Source organism: Notolabrus celidotus, chromosome 18 (assembly GCF_009762535.1).
Source record: "Notolabrus celidotus isolate fNotCel1 chromosome 18, fNotCel1.pri, whole genome shotgun sequence".
Classification (NCBI taxonomy): domain Eukaryota; kingdom Metazoa; phylum Chordata; class Actinopteri; order Labriformes; family Labridae; genus Notolabrus; species Notolabrus celidotus.
Window position 1 is genome coordinate 31,335,660 of NC_048289.1, and position 19,519 is coordinate 31,355,178.

The 19,519-nt window shown below is 42.9% G+C and overlaps 1 protein-coding gene across 1 annotated transcript; it reads right to left on the reverse strand.

Annotated features, from left to right (window-relative positions):
• Positions 1–14,064: 14,064 nt before the first annotated feature.
• Positions 14,065–18,666, reverse strand: LOC117830322 (proton channel OTOP3-like). The gene is made up of 7 exons (XM_034708386.1): positions 17,567–18,666; positions 17,347–17,483; positions 15,845–15,903; positions 15,602–15,756; positions 14,770–15,452; positions 14,530–14,694; positions 14,065–14,386 (listed from the first exon to the last, which is right to left on the reverse strand). The coding sequence occupies exons 1-7, from the start codon at positions 18,060–18,062 to the stop codon at positions 14,216–14,218; spliced, it is 1,866 nt and encodes a 621-aa protein (XP_034564277.1). The 5' UTR covers positions 18,063–18,666; the 3' UTR covers positions 14,065–14,215.
• Between the last annotated feature and the right edge of the window lie 853 nt (positions 18,667–19,519).

The window sequence follows — 19,519 nt, forward strand, 5'->3', positions numbered from 1 at the left end:
GGAGAGATACATCAGGTATCTGTAGTGAGACAAACTCTATCTGTGAGCCCTGAGGAGAGGAGATTGATTCAGTGGTTTAGATTAGTACGGTGGCCCTGAAGGCCAATAGTAATACATATTTCAAAAGCACAAAATATATCTCACCAAATGCAAATACATTTAACAGAACAAAAAACATTTCACAGATCCCAAAATACATTTCACGAAACCGGAAAGGGTAGGACCATGGTACTTGTTTGTGATTGGCTAACCCCAAGTCTGTCCGGCATCATTCATTTATCATTTCCTGTTTACACTGGATACCGCGATAGCAGAGCCAGTGCAAAATTTCAAGTGTTTACCAGGGACATACATATAGTGCGATTCTTGAAATGCTCTCCTCGTATCATGAAATACACATATCAATTGGAACCCTTAAATCACGCTTAAACTAACATAAACATTCCATTCTATCCCATTCCATTCCATTCCATTCCATCCCCTTCCATTCCATCCCCTTCCATTCTATCCCATTCCATTCCATTATATCCCATCCCATTCCATTCCATTCTGTCCCATTCCATTCCATTCTATCCCATTCTATCCCATCCCATCCCATTCTATCCCATCCCATTCCATTCTATCCCATTTCATTCCATTCCATTCTATCCCATTCTATCCCATCCCATTCTATCCCATTCCATTCCATTCCATTCCATTCCATTCCATTCCATTCTATCCCATTCTATCCCATCCCATTCTATCCAATTTCATTCCATTCCATTCTATCCCATTCTATCCCATTCCATTCTATCCCATTCCATTCCATTCCATTCCATTCCATTCCATTCCATCCCCTTCCATTCTATCCCATTCCATTCCATTCTATCCCATCCCATTCCATTCTATCCCATTTCATTCCATTCCATTCCATTCCTTTCCATTCAATTCCATTCCATTCTATCCCATTCCATTCCATTCCATTCTATCCCATTCCATTCTATCCCATTCCATTCTATCCCATTCCATTCCATTCCATTCTATCCCATTCTATCCCATCCCATTCCATTCCATTCTATCCCATTTCATTCCATTCTATCCCATTCCATTCCATTCCATTCCATTCCATTCCATTCAATTCCATTCCATTCTATCCCATTTCATTCCATTCCATCCCCTTCCATTCTATCCCATTCCATTCCATTGTATCCCATCCATTCCATTCTATCCCATTTCATTCCATTCAATTCCATTCCATTCTATCCCATTCCATTCCATTCAATTCTATCCCATTCCATTCTATCCCATTCCATTCAATTCTATCCCATTCCATTCTATCCCATTCCATTCCATTCCATTCTATCCCATTCCATTCCATTCCATTCTATCCCATTCTATCCCATCCCATTCTATCCCATTCCATTCCATTCCATTCCATTCCATTCTATCCCATTCTATCCCATCCCATTCTATCCAATTTCATTCCATTCCATTCTATCCCATTCTATCCCATTCCATTCTATCCCATTCCATTCCATTCCATTCCATTCCATCCCCTTCCATTCTATCCCATTCCATTCCATTCTATCCCATCCCATTCCATTCTATCCCATTTCATTCCATTCCTTTCCATTCAATTCCATTCCATTCTATCCCATTCCATTCCATTCCATTCTATCCCATTCCATTCTATCCCATTCCATTCCATTCCATTCTATCCCATTCCATTCCATTCCATTCTATCCCATTCTATCCCATCCCATTCCATTCCATTCTATCCCATTTCATTCCATTCTATCCCATTCCATTCCATTCCATTCCATTCCATTCCATTCAATTCCATTCCATTCTATCCCATTTCATTCCATTCCATCCCCTTCCATTCTATCCCATTCCATTCCATTGTATCCCATCCATTCCATTCTATCCCATTTCATTCCATTCAATTCCATTCCATTCTATCCCATTCCATTCCATTCAATTCTATCCCATTCCATTCTATCCCATTCCATTCAATTCTATCCCATTCCATTCTATCCCATTCCATTCCATTCCATTCTATCCCATTCCATTCCATTCCATTCTATCCCATTCTATCCCATCCCATTCCATTCCATTCTATCCCATTTCATTCCATTCTATCCCATTCCATTCCATTCCATTCCATTCCATTCCATCCCCTTCCATTCTATCCCATTCCATTCCATTGTATCCCATCCATTCCATTCTATCCCATTCCATTCCATTCCATTCCATTCATTTCCATTCTATCCCATTATATTCCATTCTACTCTGCTGGTCTGGGTCTAAGACAAAGCTGATCTCTGCATTTTAAAGCGACAGTGTTTAAAAAAAGTCTGATGTGATTTTCTTATTTACAGTTCATATTTAAAAGCTCTCACCTGCGTCCAGATTGACTCTAAACTGAGGGTCATACACCGAAGATAAACCTGGAGCCACTCCAGCCGGAGACGCTTGTCTGAGGCCGAGACAAAGTGCCCAATAAGACTTAATATGTTGTCCCGAGAGCGGCTTTAATACTCCTAATAATAGACTCTTGAAGTCTTTGAAACTCCAATAAAGGGACCAAGAGCGCTCTGACGGAGTACACTCCCTCAGTTTGTGTTTAGAGAGCAGGACTCTCAAATCACTAAAGGAGTGGTCTCCTGTGAGCTGTTTGGAAGCATGCACCTTACTTATGTGTTTATATTCAGGGTTAGAATTGGCCTTGAATTAGGCCACGCCCCCTCGTGTGTGGCCGGCCTCAGGTGATAATGAAATGTAGCATCACTAGATTCTCCTCTTTTAATCTGGGCGACCTTACAGGAGAGGTGTATGTGTGGTTGGTCGTCTTTGTTTATGACAGTTTGTTGATGAAGAAAATCACAGAGGAGGAAGAGTCTGCAGCTGACATACAGGTTTCTGTTTTAGGCATTTGATATTCCTGATAGAAATATTCCTCCCCCTCCTCCTCCTCCTCCTCCTCCTCCTCCTCTCCTTGTTTCACTGTCTCGTCACGTCATTTTCGACTCTCTGATACATTGCATTGCATGTCTGCTGTTTCCCTGGAAACAGAAAGGAGAGGATAAAGATGGATTTCTGTAGCCGTGTGCTTTCCAGTCACTCTACATCTCCCGTCAGATGTGATGAGGTTAAATTACAGAGGATTGCTGCACTTTTATATTTCTGTGTGCTAATTCAGCTCATGCAGAAAAGCTAATTACACCTGCCCCCCCTTCCTCCTCACTCAAAGAGGAGCATCACACACATCAGATCACGCTGAGCACTTTATGTACACTTTGTGTTGAGGACAGCACAAATGAAATTACACCGCTGGAATTTAAACACCCCATCCGTCTCCGTCCTCACCCCTCACACGGAGCCGTCCCAAAGGGGGAGACGAGGGAGGATCGCAGGGCCCAGATTCAACAGCTCCCCCCAGAGTCTCACTCAGTCTGCACAGAGCAGCTGCACACTCTCTCCTCTCTCCTCTCTCCTCTCTCCTTCCTCTGTGGGGCTTTTAAAAAAGAGCCAGCCAGCAGCTCAGCCTGGATCCACTCCACCAAGCTTGTAACTCCAACGCTTTAGTGTCAACTTGGAAATGTATTTAGCTGAGTGAGAGCATTTTTTGATTCTTTAGCTTTGTGAGGCCTCGTCAGGAAAATGTTGGACACGTTTAAAATTGCTCCAGACTCTTCATGCCAACTCCTCTCCTCTCTCCTACCCCCTAACAGCTTCTCTTCCTCCTCTCATCCCTCCCTATCTTAACCCTTTCATATAAAGGTGCATTTCGACCAAGAGTTCCGGGGTCTTTCAGTCCCCAGAACTACTTTCCCCTCAACTAAAAGGTTCCTGTGCCCTTATTGTTGTCTGCGTTTTGACCGCGGGCTGAAGTCCCGGGTAGATTGTGTAAATCAGGCCAGTGACGTATGGGGGAAAAAAAGTAAATGCACTACACCACCAGACCAGTAGAGGGCAGTAACACAAAGAGGAATGCCATTCATCACAGATGACACCATAGAAGCAGACGGACAGGCAGGTATCATTCTGAGCAACACAACAGTTAGCCTGTTAGCATGAAGAGACTCAGCTGGTCTGTTTTAGATGGTGCTATATTTCATCACAGATGGATTCACTGAATCAACACGTGAGAGGAGATAAGCGCGAGTAGCAAAGACGTTTCAACACGGCTTTAAAATCCTTTGACACTACACCAACAGACCAGTAGAGGGCAGTAAAACAAAGACGAATGCCATTCATCACAGATGAAAATAACATTGGTTGTGAATGGTTTCGGGAAAAATTTGAAAAAAGAAATTTGAAAAAAAATTTTGAAAAAAAAAATTTGAAAAAAAATTTTGAAAAAAAAAAATTGTTTTTTTTTTTGAAAAATATTTCTGAAAAAAAAATTTGAAAAAAAAAATTGAAAAAGAAATTTGAAAAAGAAATTTTGAAAAAAAAAATGTTTGAAATTTTTTTTTGAAAAAAAAACAAATTTTGAAAAAACATTTTGACAAAAAAAATTTGACGGAAAAAAATTGACAAAAAAGTTGATCCGGAGCCTGTCGAAAAAATTTATTTTCCTCAAATTTGAAATTGTGTTTCAAAAGCAGAAAAACATGAAAAAAAGGGAAAATTTTTGCCTGTGGTTAAAAACATGTAAAAAGCAATGAATGAATCAACACGTGAGAGGAGATAAGCGCGAGTAGCAAAGACGTTTCAACACGGCTTTAAAATCCTTTTGAACTCAAAAAGCCGTGATCGCAGAGATCGGCCGGTGTTCTGGTTTAAACAGCGACCCTGTTAACTGGAGACTCTCAGCCGGATGCATCCCTCATAAACGTCTTTAGACCATCATTAAATATCTGATGAGGATATTCTGAAATCTTAATAAAAACTAAACTAGTTTGCATTCCCAGGAACTCCCTCTGTGTTTCAACAGCTGTGTAAACTCCACAAACACTGACACGCTCAGCTTGTGTTGAGTCCTTCGGATGATTCAAGACGAGTCATGACCCTCCATCATGACTCACTAATCTGCAGGATGCGTCATGAATCTCTGCTTCTTAACAACATCAAATGAGCAAGAGGTGTTGACTCCATGCGGCGATGACTTCATTTGCTAAAAACAAGCCATGCAGACATCACGCTGAATGCACAGCCTTGGAACCGGCTTCTATAGGTCAGGTCTGAGGTGCTGACACTCGCACAACATGATGAAGTACCGAACAGAGAGCTTCTGCACACATTAAGAGGAGACCTGAGAACACAAATAGGTCCCTCCTGTGTGAGTGAATAGAGAGAGGACAGGCGGGGGGAGTCAGAGGTGTGTATGGATGTTTAAATTACCTCTGAGTCCTGCAGGCAGAGTCAGAGTCCACGGGGAAACAGAGTGATGAAGTCATTAAGTCACAGTCGTTCAGTGACACACTCTGCAGAGGAGCTGTGGATGCGCTCAGACTGCAGGAGAAATTGAGATGCCTCCACCCGAGGTAGAACACATCACTAATTGAGTATAGTGTTAATTCAGGTAGGCTGGGAAGTCAAGCTCGGCTGACAGAACATCAGCAGCTCTTAAACACCAGTCTCCTCTTACCTGTGTCATATGTTTTGTCACTGATGCTCACTCTGTTCCATCTTTGCTGATGCTCTCCCTGTCTTGGCTTATCATGTATGCAAATGAAAGATAGGGGAGGTGTGCTCTCCCCGCCTCTATTCCACACAAATACAACTTGCATGCAATTTATAACTCTTTGACAAGAGTGGTCATGATTGAACCATGCTTTTTTCAGAACTTTAACATGCCTAGTTTGTGAAATGGATGATTCTATACCAATATTTTTCTGATAACTAACTTTTTTGTATATTTTTCATCCCACCAAACACAAAAATAGCGCAAATCAAGGCCTCTCCGAAAGGGACACCCCCTGCTTTATCACATGTATCTCTGGAGATCAAGCTCAGAATGACACCAAACTTGGATTGAATACTCACAGACAGTTATTCCTTACAATCAAGCAATGATTTCATTTGTACAATATTTAATCTTTGAAATGTGTTCAGTTAAATACATGTTAGACTGGCGAAAATTGAAAAGAGACACAGAAATTCAAAATGTAAGGATATAAAAGTCTGTTATTTTTAAATAAAGGAGAGAAATCATCTAAATGTGTAATTAATATGTCGTAAAGGCAGATATCTCATAATAAGAGTAAGTTATTTGATTGTTCACTTCACTCTCTGCTGCCCTAACAGGGAACCAGTGCAGCCAGCACTAAATCACGACCTGTGCAACTGGGCCTTATTGTTTACAAGCAAACCCCCTCGACCTCTTCATCCAACGACAGAACTAAACTCTGGTCCTCAGAGTTTCTTTGACAGCTCACCAAACTTCCATCAAAACTCTAAATCTGAATGTTTCAGCACATTTCCTGCAAACACTTCACATTACCACACCACACGTCACACACCATGCCTTTAACTCTGATGTGACATCAGTGAAAAGTTTGTTTTTCCTCACCTGTCAGGCAGACACTTGATCCCACTCATCTCTAAAGTCTCCTGCAGTTCCTCCTGCACTGGAAAGCTGCCACTTCCTGAGGGTTCTTTACTTTCTCTTCTTCATTTTGTTTCAAGAAGAAGGAGAACTAGATCCTGAGGTGCAATGCTGCCACCTGCTGGGCTGGGAGGGGAGCAGATCCCCTCTCTCCTGTCAGTACAAAGGAAAACTTCAACCTCCAGCAGCATCTCTCTGCAGATGTCTAAGGATCTAAGGCTCCTTGAGAAAAAAGAGGCGGCTCTGCTCCTGTAGAGTGCATCTGTGTTAAGGGACCAGTCCGACTTGTTGTCCAGGTGTACACCTAGATATTTGTAGGTTGGCAGCACCTCGATGTCCACCCCTCAAATGTTAACTCGCTGATGGCAGAGCCTGGATCTTGGGAAATCTACTATCATTTCCTTTGTCTTTGAGGAGGCGGTTTTTGTGACTCCAGTCACTGAAGGCTTTTGTCAGATCTCTCTATTCAGATTCCTGTGCATTCGGACACACGCCACAATCGCAGTATCATCTGAGTATTTCTGGATGTGGCAGGACTCAGGGTTGTATTTGAAGTCCGCTGTGTACTGTGTGAACAGGAATGGAGCCAGAACAGTCCCTTGTGGAGCCCCCGTGCTGAGACACAGTTCCCCAACCTGACAAACTTTGGCCTCTCTGTGAGATAATCTGTGATCCAGGAGACAAAGGAGGGGTCCACTCCTATCTCTTTGAGCTTGTCTCTGAGTATGATGGGCTGATGTCACATGACCTCCTTTTACCATCAAATAACTTATTCCAACTACACTTGTCAGACAAATGATCAGCTTATTTGACCCATGTTCTGGGCTGCACGGTGGTGCAGTGAGTAGCGCTGTTGCCTCACAGCTAGAAGGTTCCTGGTTCGAATCCCCTTTCTGTGTGGAGTTTGCATGTTCTCCCCGTGCATGCGTGGGTTCTCTCCGGGTTCTCCAGCTTCCTCCCACAATCCAAAAACATGCTCAGGTTGATTGATCACTCTAAATTGCCCGTAGGTGTGAGTGTGTGCATGAATTGTTGTCTGTCTCTCTGTGTTAGCCCTGTCATAGGTTGGCGACCTGTCCAGGGTGTACCCTGCCTTCCGCCCGAAGCCAGCTGGGATAGGCTCCAGCCCCCCGTGACCCCTAACGGGATAAGCGGTCAAGATAATGGATGGATGGATGGACCCATGTTCCATCTGTTTGAATGGAGGAGGCGGGCTTTATGTCCAACACTGCAGCCATGAATAGGAGGAGCTCTAAGTCCCTACTTTGGCTTCATTTCTGGGGAGCTGTCCTACCTATCATTTTGTACACAGTCTGTCCTTAAAACTGATTCATGTGATCATCTTAATAAAAACAGCGTCCAACTGGGCGTCCATCCAGCTGTGTCATTGAGTAATTTAGCTGTTAGCTGCTCTTACTTATAGAACTGTTTCCATGAATCAATATATATCCGCCCACAGCCGTGTAAAACAAACCACACTGCAGCAGCACACAGCTTTACATCCTCACACGTAGTTCCAAAGTTGTCTGCGTGCTAATCCATGGAGCTAATGTGTGTCTGTTAACTGTGACGCCTCAGATGAACGCCTCTTTATGGAGTCAATTTCAATTAGACCCAGCCTGGCTGACACTTCAACGCCTGATTCAGGGATCTTAACGGGATTAATAACTCTTTTCTTCACGCAACAGATTAAAAAATATAAAAAAGAGGGCAGAGAGAGTGAAAGGGATTAATAGATTTGGGGTTTTGAATTCTCTGTTTTCCCCGTGAAGAGCAGCAGTCACACTGAATTATCGGCCCGCTCTCTATACGAGGATATTGAACGTTCAGATCAATGGCATCGAAGCCGTTTAACTCAGAGGTTTCAGACGAGTGTGCAAACAAACACAAATACATTTCACTCCATCTTTAAAGAGAGGTTATACAAACGCACACAGTCAACACAAACACACAGGGTTGAAGGGTTTCCTCCACCCAGCTCCTCCAGTCTGCTGTGTCTGATATTAGTGTTGTTGTTGTTGTTGTCACTGTTCTGTACCTCCAGATCTTTGCTGCTGCTCTCCCTGCATTGGCTTTTCATGCATGCTCAAAATGAGGAGAAGTGTGCTCTCCCCACCTCACTGCCAATTCACCCTGATCGGTGTCCGGCCCATCTCTGATCCGTCACAGCTCTGCATCTGATAGGCTTCTATTCTAGTCAATGTGTTAACTTCCACTGGATCCGCTCTCTTGCGTTCCGGCTGCACCTCTGATCCTGCAGGTCAGAGTTCCTCCGGATCAGATACACAAGACTTCTATTTTCGCCGGATGCCCGCCTCTTTACGCCACACTCGCTCGACAGGGGCAATATGGCCGCCGCCGATTGGCCTCAAAGCAGCGCTTCGGAAACAGAAGGGTGACGTCACGGATACTACGTCCACTATTCATACAGTCTATGCTCCTGACTGGTATAAAAAGTGGAGCTTGTCAGGCGATGACTCTCTGTTTTCCTGGCGGTCTTTTAAATATCAATACCCAGCATTGCAGGGCACAAATCAGATTTCAGATCGATACGCAGCAGGAGTCAAACTCAGAGCGTCAAGGCCCCAGCAGGTCCACGGACAGTCATTCTTCTATAAATAACATCTCAGAGGAACACATTTACACACAATCATCCAGGAAACTAACCCCTAAAATCGAACCCCTTTTATATGAGAGGAGCTGGAGGCATCGTCTGCAGAGTGATCACTGAGATATAAGCACCAAGGCCGTGAGTGTCCCTCTGCTCATCTGTTATTCAGGGCACAACAGAGTTATATAACCGTGCAGCACTTCCCTTTCTCTGCACGGCCCTGTTCCTGTCTGCCGGCTCTCTGCCCTGCAGGCTGTGGAAGTGAGTGTGAGACAAGCGGAGAGCAACCTGATTACCTGCCTGCGGTGATGCCGGCGGGGAGCTTGGACCCCTCGCACCGAAATGATTCATCACAGTGATGGTGGTGTCTGAACACAGCGGGGAGTCTGTTTGTGGAGTAGACTTAGAGCAGCTGAGGCACTCAACGAACACTTCCTCACCTTTAAAGAGTACTTCAGGTGTAAACAGGCAGATGTTACCTAAAGTGTCTAAAAGTAGTATGGGAGGTAGAGCCTTCAGTTATCAGGCCCCTCTCCTTTGGAATCATCTACCAGTCAGGATCCAGGAGGCAGACACCCTCTCTACTTTTAAGAGTAGGCTTCAAACTTTCCTTTTTGATAAAGCTTATAGTTAGAGCTGGATCAGGCTTGGACCAGGTCTTAGTTATGCTGCTATAGGCTGAGACGGACACACTAGGATCCTGTCTTTCCCTCTCTCTCCTCTCTCTGCCTGTCTCTCACTTTAACTCTTCCTGTCCCATTAAAGTTACTAACCATAGACCTTTCTGGAGTCCCTGAGCTCCCTTGTCTTGTAGGTTCCTCTGGATCTCTGCTGTAGATTCCTTTTTTGGGTCTTTTTTTCTTTTGTTCTTTCTTTCTTTCTTTCTTTACTTTTCTTTCATTCCTTGAGTCTTTCTTTCTTTCCTTCCTTCCTTTCTTCTTTCCTTCCTTCCTTCCTCCTTTCATTCCTTGCTTCTTTCTTTCCTTTCTTCCTTCTTTCATTTCTTCTTTCTTTCTTTCTTTCTTTCTTTCTTTCTTTCTTTCTTTCTTTCTTTCTTTCTTTCTTTCTTTCTTTCTTTCTTTCTATTCTTTCTTTCTTTCTTTCTTTCTTTCATTCCTTCCTTTCATTCCTTCCTTCCTTCCTTCTTTCTTTCTTTCTTTCTTTCTTTCTTTCCTTCTTTCTTTCTTTCTTCCTTCCTTTTTTCTTTCTTTCTTTCTTTCTTTCTTTCTTTCTTTCTTTCATTCCTTCCTTTCATTCCTTCCCTTCCTCCATCTTTCTTTCATTCCCCCTTTCTTTCCTTCCTTCCTTCCTTCCTTCCTTCCTTCCTTCTTTCTTTCTTTCTTTTCTTTCTTTCTTTCTTTCTTTCTTTCTTTCTTTCTTTTCTTTCTTTCTTTCTTTCTTTCTTTCTTTCTTTCTTTCTTTCTTTCTTTCTTCCTTCTTTCTTTCTTTCTTTCTTTCTTTCATTCCTTCCTTTCATTCCTTCCCTTCCTCCATCTTTCTTTCATTCCCCCTTTCTTTCCTTCCTTCCTTCTTTCTTTCTTTCTTTCTTTCTTTCTTTCTTTCTTTCTTTCTTTCTTCCTTTCTTTCTTTCAATCCTTCCTTCTTTCCTTATTTCATTCTTTCCCCCCTTTCTTTCATTCATTCCTTCTTCCATTCCTTCCTTTCTTTCATTCCTTCCTTCCTGTGCTCTGCTCATGGTGGATTAAGATGAGATCAGACTGAATCCTGTCTGTAAGAGGGGACTGGATCTGATCTGGTCTTGATGTTGGGTCTTTGTTTTGTGATTCGGCGCCGTATAAATAAAGATTGATGATCCTAAATCCATGAGGCTCATTTTTGGGGCCTCGTGACACGTGAAGTTTCAAAGTTAAAGCAGTTTTTTCAACAGAAAGTTTGAAGTTGAAGGCTGTTGGAAGTTTAATTAAAGTATCTGACTCTGTAATGTTGTCATCCTGGCGGAAAGCTGGGATTTTAAACTCCTTTCAAAGCTTTGAGCCATTATCTTGACAGCCAACCTTGAGACAAGACGCCAAAGATCCTTTATTGAAAAGAGGCCGACTGGCCAGACGAATCACACGCCTCCTTTCCTCCGTGTACGAAACGTCAGCGACTGGTCCTTGCAGAATCATTACTGATAATTTGCAAATGCACGAAACATTAAACATGATTATTCAGGACCGTGTCCTTCAGTTCAACGCCATTAAGAGCCCTAATGTGGGGGACGTGTGGAGAGACGAGTCCTGTCTTTGGAGCCAAGACTTTAATGGAGCCGGACAGGTGCAAGGCCACTGAATCATCCTCCTCTAAGAGACGAAGAGAGGAAGGGGGGAGGATGAGCTTTACAGGAAACCTTGAGAAGCACAGGATGGTGTTGTTAAAGAGATTTTTTTGACAGTAATGATTTCCAATACATCCAGATTCTCTCTCAGCCTCATGTTCGTCACATTCCCTCGTATTTGTCACGGTTATAAACAAGCTGTCAAAGTCGGTTTCAGGCTTTTAATCTTCTCATAACTTGCAGAACGGGAGCAGCGTGGTCTTGTTTGATCTGAGGTGTGTCTATATAACCTCTGGCTAATCAGAAGAAAAAGTGCACATCTATCTTCATGAGAGTGTTCTTGAAGTGCAAATGATGGGGTGAAATTGGAGGAGAGGCGCAGAGGGATGATGTAACAGCTGCTGGAAATGCAGAAATACTTCATGTTGAGGAGCTTCACTGGCTCCTGTTAGCACTCTGCTGCAGTCTGCATGCTTTTCTCACATATGTGCATAAAGGAAGAGGCAGGTTGTCAAACTTAAGGCATTTCTGAAGCTACTATGAAATGCAAATATTCTTAAATTTTACTTTCCTGCAGAATTCTATCATTTATCAGAAAACCAGCTCCAGTGGATCAACAACTTTTATTAAGCAGAGTCAAAAAAGGACTTATTAAGCACTGTACTAATGTTTTGGGTGTTTCACCAGATGAGATAGTTCCAACATTAGCATAAGTTACATCTTAAGTTTTAAAGCTCTGACTCGGTGTAAAGTCCTCCATAAAAGACCGGTCGTCATGCTGCACTGGATCATTGAAGGATGAGGAGAAGCAGAGAGTTCAACCAGCTCACAAGCAGAGATACTAACCATACATCTGCACAACATTAGAGTATTGTTATATTAATGTACCATAAGTTGTAGTTCACAATTTCACCACTTGATGCCACTGTTGTTATTTTACACTATGATTAATTATCAACATATCAACATGCTTTGTCATATTTTACCCAAGCAGCAACCTCCGGTCTGAAAAACTCAAACTTTGCATTAATCAGTCATTATCCTCTCCTCCTCTGCAGAGACGGCTCAGAGCTGTGTTCAGGTTGCTCTTTCTGCTGCACTGACCTGTTGTCTCCACTAGAGGGCAGCAGCCAGTTACTGTTACCAGTTATTACAGTATCATAGATTAAATACAGCATGATGTAGAGACACTGTCATCAGAATGTAAACACTGCAGCTGGGATGTTGCAGCTCCTGTTCAGGGCCGTCATGTTTTATTACAGTGTCTGTCTCCGCTTGAACCACAGCTTTAGATTTAGAACTGTGAGGAGGGGATTGAATACTGGTTTCATTTTGCACTGACAAATATAAATGTGAAAATGTTAACAGTCGTATCTACGACACCTCCAAAGGGATCTGAGACAGTGTTTTCATGGTTTGGGACACGCTGGGATCCTGTCTTTCCCTCTCTCTCCTCTCTCTGCCTGTCTCTCACTTTAACTCTTCCTGTCCCATTAAAGTTACTAACCATAGACCTTTCTGGAGTCCCTGAGCTCCCTTGTCTCGTAAGTTCCTCTGGATCTCTGCTGTAGATTCCTTTTTTGGGGTCTGTTATTCATCCTTTCTTTCTTTCTTTCTTTCTTTCCTTCTTTATTTCCTTTTTTCTCTTTCCTTCTTTCTTTTTTTCTTTTTCATTCCTTCCTTCTTTCTTTCTTTCCTTCTTTCTTTCTTTCCTTCTTTACTTCTTTCTTTCTTTCTTTCTTTCTTTCTTTCTTTGTTTCTTTCTTTTATCTCTTCTTTCTTTCCTTCTTTCCTTTTTTCTTTCTTTCTTTCTTTCATTCCTTCCTTCTTTCTTTCTTTTATCCCTTCTTTCTTTCATTCTTTCTTTCTTTTATCTCTTCTTTCTTTCTTTCCTTCTTTCCTTTTTTCTTTCTTTCTTTCTTTCTTTCTTTTATCCCTTCTTTCTTTCTTTCATTCTTTCATTCCTTCCTTCTTTCTTTCTTTTATCCTTTCCTTCTTTCTTTCCTTTTTTCTTTCTTTCTTTCTTTCTTTCTTTCTTTCTTTTATCTCTTCTTTCTTTCTTTCCTTCTTTCCTTTTTTCTTTCTTTCTTTCTTTCTTTCATTCCTTCCTTCTTTCTTTTATCCCTTCTTTCTTTCTTTCTTTCTTTCATTCCTTCTTTCCTTCTTTCTTTCTTTCATCCCTTCTTTCCTTCCTTCTTTCTTTTTGCCTTTCTTTCTTCTCTCTTTGTTCTCTCCATGTTTCTTCATCTTTATGTTTCCCTTTCGCATCCCGTCCTTTCCTTCTATCCTTTCCCTCCCCATTTCTTCTCCTCTTTTTCTTTCTTCTGGTCTCCCTCTCTTCTCTCTTGTCTTAGACCTTTCTGGAGTCCCTGAGCTCCCTTGTCTCGTAGGTTCCTCTGGATCTCTGCTGCTGTGGACGTGCCAGACTCCAGCTGCAACAACTACTACTATCCGTCTCCCCACTATCATCTCTCTCTCTCTTCACCTCCCTCTATCCCTCTCTCCAACATGGTCTCAGCAGATGTGTGTCTAACATGAGTCTGGTCCTGCTGGAGGTTTCTGCCTGTTAAAGGAAGTTTGTCCTTGCCACTGTAACTTGCTAAATGCTGCAAAGTGCTCTGCTCATGGTGGATTAAGGTGAGATCAGACTGAGTCCTGTCTGTAAGAGGGGACTGGATCTGATCCTGGTCTTGATGTTGGGTCTTTGGTCTAGACCTGCTCTGTTTGGAAAGAGCCTGATGATAACGTGTCTCTTTTTCAGCTTTAACAGTTGGGTAGTCATCGTTTCTCGTCATGCGTTGAGGAGCAGCTCCATCAGAGCTCCGACTGCGTGCATCCTGTAGAAAACACTGAGCGGCTGAACCAGATTCACCAGAACAAACCAGGCGCTGAAGCCAAAGAATCGTTTCCCGATCCCGTTCTCGAACTGAGGATGGACTCCGAACGCAGGGATGATCCACAGCTGCAAGAAGGAACCACATGTTGTTTTTTAAAACACAAGTTGCGCCCCCAGTAAGAGGTTATAGTCCTCAAGTCCTGTCCTCTACACCCCATAAATAGAACCCAAAGTATATCTTAAAAACAACAAAACATGCATGACCTCACCATGACGTTAGCAAGGATGAGGAAGGCACAGATTTCTTGTATCGCTCTTTTCATCCAGACTTTTTTCCCATCATGATCTTGAGCAGCAGACTGTGTCTTCCCCTCCAGCAGGGACAGATCTGTCTTCCCGTCCTCCTGTTTTGGATCAGCAGCCGTCTTCTTAAGCTGTGAGAGAGCGTATCATCAAGAAAACCTTTGCTTACAGCGTGCTTTCATTCAGGTAAGGACTTAATCACATACCTTGAATATGTTGTTCCACTGCTTCCCTTTCTTCTTGGCGAGGAGACTCGGGTGTCTGTGCAGCCCCTTGATGATGAAGATGTTCTGCAGGATGAGCTCCAGCAAGCTGAGCAGGGAGTAGGACAAATCCAGGTCTCCTAGAGGCCCCTCAGTCCCCACAGCGAGGGCGGCCACCAGAGAGAAGTAAGAGAGGGCGAGCTGGCCGAGCGCCGCAGCCAGCAGGAGCATCACATCCAGGCTGCGGGTCGGGTTGTGCCCTCCTTCGCTCGCCCTCCTCTCCAGCACGTGGACGAGCATCCCGGCCAGCGAGCACAGAGACATGATCGGCATCACCGCCAAGTGGTAGCTGTAGAATATGAGGAAGGCAGTGTGGCGGAGGTGGGGCCGGTTTACAAACACCTGGTAGAGGATGAAGACTGTGACCCCAGCGAGGAGGACCAGACCTCCGAACACGAGGCCGTAAAGGATCCCACCGCCACACAGGACTTTAAGAGTCAGCTTATGAGCCTCGTGGTGTTCACCCGGACTCATCCTGCGGCCCACGTTCTTCCACATCACGTAAACCATGCAGCCCGCCATCAGGTAGTACTCCATGTGGAAGGGGTAGAGGACTTCAATGGCTTTCCTGAAGACGAGGCAGGCGGCGCTGGAACTGCAGAGACAGAACATCGGACTGGTACCTCCTGGAAGAAAGCATGAACCACAACTTTTTAAAGAGTTTTATCTTTCACTTCAGCTAGCCCCTGATAGGTTTAATCAATCAGACCTCAACATATGTCAAAATAAATATACTTCTAGGAAAGTCTAGACTGAACAAGTCAGGTTCATCTACCTGTCACATTCAAGGTTTCTGCTGACGAGGAGTTTTGGATGCCGAGAAGAAGACTGCCCTCTTTCTCTAACTCGATCTCCTCGTGGATGGTGTCCTCCGTCACGGCGTGGAGCCACAGCAGCAGATCAGCTGAGAGGATCACCATCAGACCGGATCTGCAGCAAACACAGAAATATGGTCGTAATAAATTCAATGTTTAATTTCTATTGAAAGCAAGAGATGAAAATGATGAGAGTGTTGCACCTGCTGATGATCTTGTGTCTGTGAATGCAGTCTTTGGAGTGAGCCCACAGTAAGTATGTCTGTAAGAGAGAAATATGCAGTTATTTCATATGTTTGTTTAATTTATGTAGCACCTTTAGAGCAAACATGGTCATGCACGAGGTTTGAAAATATGTCATAAGACTTCTTATTAGACAGGTTTGGATATAAATCTTATTTTAAGAGATTAGAAGTGAACAATAAAGCCTGAAGTGATTTTTATAATCGAGTAAACATGTCTGCCAACTGAAGAACGCAACATTTACTGAACACAGAACTCTGTTTTTAAGAAACTTTGTGTGCTGCAAGAAAACTAGGAGTAGTTTCTGCTTTTGAAATCTTGAAACAGGATTTATAAATGCTACGGAAGAGGATTAGGGCCAATTTTTGTATTATTATTATTATTATCTCAGAATTCTGAGAAAAAGTCAGAATTCCTTTATCTCAGAATTATGACTTTAAATTTAGAATTATGACTTTAATCTCAGAATTATGACTTTAATCTCAAAATTCAGAGTGTTTTTTAAATAATTAGGGTCAATTTTTTCTTTGTAATTCTGTTTTTATTGAGATATCTTGTCATTATAACACGTTTTAATACATTTTAAAAAAACAAAATAAGTATGAAGTAAAAAAGGGCAATTTTATTATTATTATTATTATCTCAGAATTCCGAGAATAAAGTCAGAATTCCTTCATCTCAGAATTCTGACTTTAATCTCAGAATAAAAATAATTTAAAAAATGTGACCTTTTTTTCAGTGGCCCTGGTCCTCTTCCTTAAATTGGATGTCTTTTGAATGTGGTTTAAATAAAGTCTCATAAGTTATTTTTTACTCTTGTTAAGATTTGAGTTTTAACAGTAAAAAGCTTAAATGCAGAAAATAAGACTCAGAAGGAGTCAAACTTTCCGTTAAAAGTGCAAGAAATTGACTAAAGACAGGACTCTGTTTTCAAAAACTGTGTGTGCTGCAACAAAACCAGGACTTTCTTTTGCTTTTAATAACTTCAACAAGGATTTATAAATGCAAATGTCTCATGCATGTGGCTTAAATCAAGTCACACACTTGCTAAGATTTGAGGTTTTTGCAGTGCAACTCCAGAAAAAGCAATGAAATGCAGAAAGTAAGACTCAGAACGAGGGAAATTTTAAGAGTACAATGCAAGAAAGTGTAGCTTTTTAAAAACAGCACAATAACTAAGGAGTAAGAGCCCATGAATGAGTTTTAAGGAGTGCTGCAGGACCAAAACTGAACCAGTTTGACCGGCTCAAAGGTGAGATTAAAGAATTAATGTTAAATTCCTGACATAAAAGCTGCCTGGTGGATATTTGGTGTGCTGTCAGATAAAATATGAGATTATAATGACTTGATTTAAGATATTTTTATCATGTTAATGTTTCATTTCTTGCATCACACCTTTCCCCTGAGTGAAGTGAAGCCTGCAGCTGAAGTGTTGACTCTGTCCTGACGAGGATATAAATACCTGCAGTGTGACAAAAGGAGCCTCGATGAATGGAGAGAGTGTTTTCACAGCGTGCTTACACTCCCTGGTGTTGATGAAATACCCGATCCTGCAGACGTAGAGCAGCAGAGTGAACGCAGCGAAGAGCATGAGGACGACTGTGCAGAGCAGGAGGAGAGAAAACACACATTTCATCCCTCAGGTCAAACTTCACTTTGATGTTTTATAGGATAACACTCACATGTGACTGGGATTCCCCCGGCGTGGTGGTCTTTATGTGGGCAGAAACCTGGCTGTCTCCGTGCCCACAGCAGGTACCACAGCATCCAGACCCCGCTGACCCCCATCAGCAGGAGATTCAACACCTGGGGCTCCTGGTTCCTCAGGCCTGCAGGGTTTAAAGCTTGTCCCAGTATCAGGGCCGACCCCATCAGCACCACGTTCAGACCCAGCAGACCTGAGATCAGACGCCTTCCAGTGGGAACCAAGAACAGCATGGGGTCATGCTCCTGGATCTGATGGTCTGAGGTCTCCACAGGTGAATCCAGCTCTGTGACTCCTGGATCTAAATCCAGCTCTGTGACTCCAGGATCTAAATCCAGCTCTGTGACTCCAGGATCTGAATCCAGCTCTGTGACTCTTGGATCTGAATCCAGCTCTGTGACTCCAGGATCTGAATCCAGCTCTGTGACTCTTGGATCTAAATCCAGCTCTGTGACTCCAGGATCTGAATCCATCTCTTCTAGTCCTCCGCTCACTTCACCTCTCTTGTGTTCCTTCTGTTCTGCAGCAGGTTTTCATGCTCCGTCACTTTAATCCTGCAGCTCAACATGTGCAGACACATCTGCAGGGTGCAATGAATCTTAACTCCAACCGTGGTTTGGGTGTGGCTTTGATCCTATGCATTGAAGCGACGCCCCTTTCACAGGAAACATGACAGGTGGTGTGTTTGCTCTCCATGTTGACCATATTTCACCTGACGTACACCTTGAGCAAAGTTTGCTTCAGAGCTGCAACAACGTGAAAAGAATGTTGATTAATCTGCAGCCTGCATTTCTCAGACCTCAGTGACCTTATTTCCCTTTATGAGACAAGAAATCTGCGAGGGGAAGTCACTGTTTGCAGACATCATAACCTCACTGTAACCTCTGATAGGGCTGATAGTGCCTGCTAATAACTCTGTCAAATCCGATAACCTGCTGCAACATATACTGCACAATTCCTCTAATGTCACCCTCTCTGTCTCCACTATTTAACACCTGCCTTTAAAGTATATTTCTTTCTCCTTCAGGAAAGACCAAAGAGCTGGAGGTGGATTTCAGAAGACTCAAGCCCCCTCCTCCCACACCAGTGAACATCCAGGGAACAGACATTGAGATTGTGAAATCTTCCAAGTACCTGGGTGTTCACCTGAACAATGAACTGGACCGGTCAGACAACTCAAATGCGCTGTACAAGAAGAGACAAAGCAGACTCTTTCTGCTCAGGAGACTCAGGTCTTTTGGTGTGGAGGGGGGCTCTGCTGAAGTCCTTCTTTGACTCTGTGGTGGCATCAGCCATCTTCTTTGGAGTGGTCTGCTGGGGAAGCAGCATCTCTGCTGCTGACAGGAAGAAGCTGAACAGACTGGTGAAGAAGGTCAGCTCTGTCCTGGGCTGCCTGCTGGTCCCTGTGGAGGTGGTGGCTGACAGGAGGATGATAGCAAAGCTGGTCAACACGTCACCCCCCCCTCCAGGAGACCATGACAACACTAAGGAGCTCGTTCAGGGACAGACTTCTTCACTCACGGTGTCTCACGGAGAGCTACTGAAGTGCAATATCTCCCCAATCTATTTATTAATGTGCAATTATTACCTCATCTCACTCCATCTCTCTCCTAACATGTGCAATACATTTTTCTACAAAGCTTCTGAGTTCTATAAGTTGTTTTTTATTCACCTATGTTACCTCTGTGCAGATTTCTCAATGTATCTCTGGTTTTGTAAATATGTTTTACATTTGCTTGTTTAGTTCTGTTCATACTTTTCTTAAGATATGCTAATTTATTTTTTTAATTGCTAATAATTTTAAATAATTACTATTTATAAGCTCTTGTTTACTCTGTCTACTTTGCTGCTGTAACACTCATTTTCCCTTATAAATGATCTTATCTTAATAGTTGATTTTTACAAGTCCAGCCTCTGAAAAGACAAACAG

Excerpts from the sequence above, each read along its gene's own strand:
- LOC117830322 (XM_034708386.1), bottom strand. The coding sequence starts at position 18,062 with ATGGATTCAGATCCTGGAGTCACAGAGCTGGATTTAGATCCAAGAGTC. Across the intron at positions 17,484-17,566 it reads CGGGGGAATCCCAGTCACAT|TCGTCCTCATGCTCTTCGCT; the intron begins GTGAGTGTTATC and ends TGCTCTGCACAG. Across the intron at positions 14,695-14,769 it reads AGTGGAACAACATATTCAAG|CTTAAGAAGACGGCTGCTGA; the intron begins GTATGTGATTAA and ends GCTCTCTCACAG.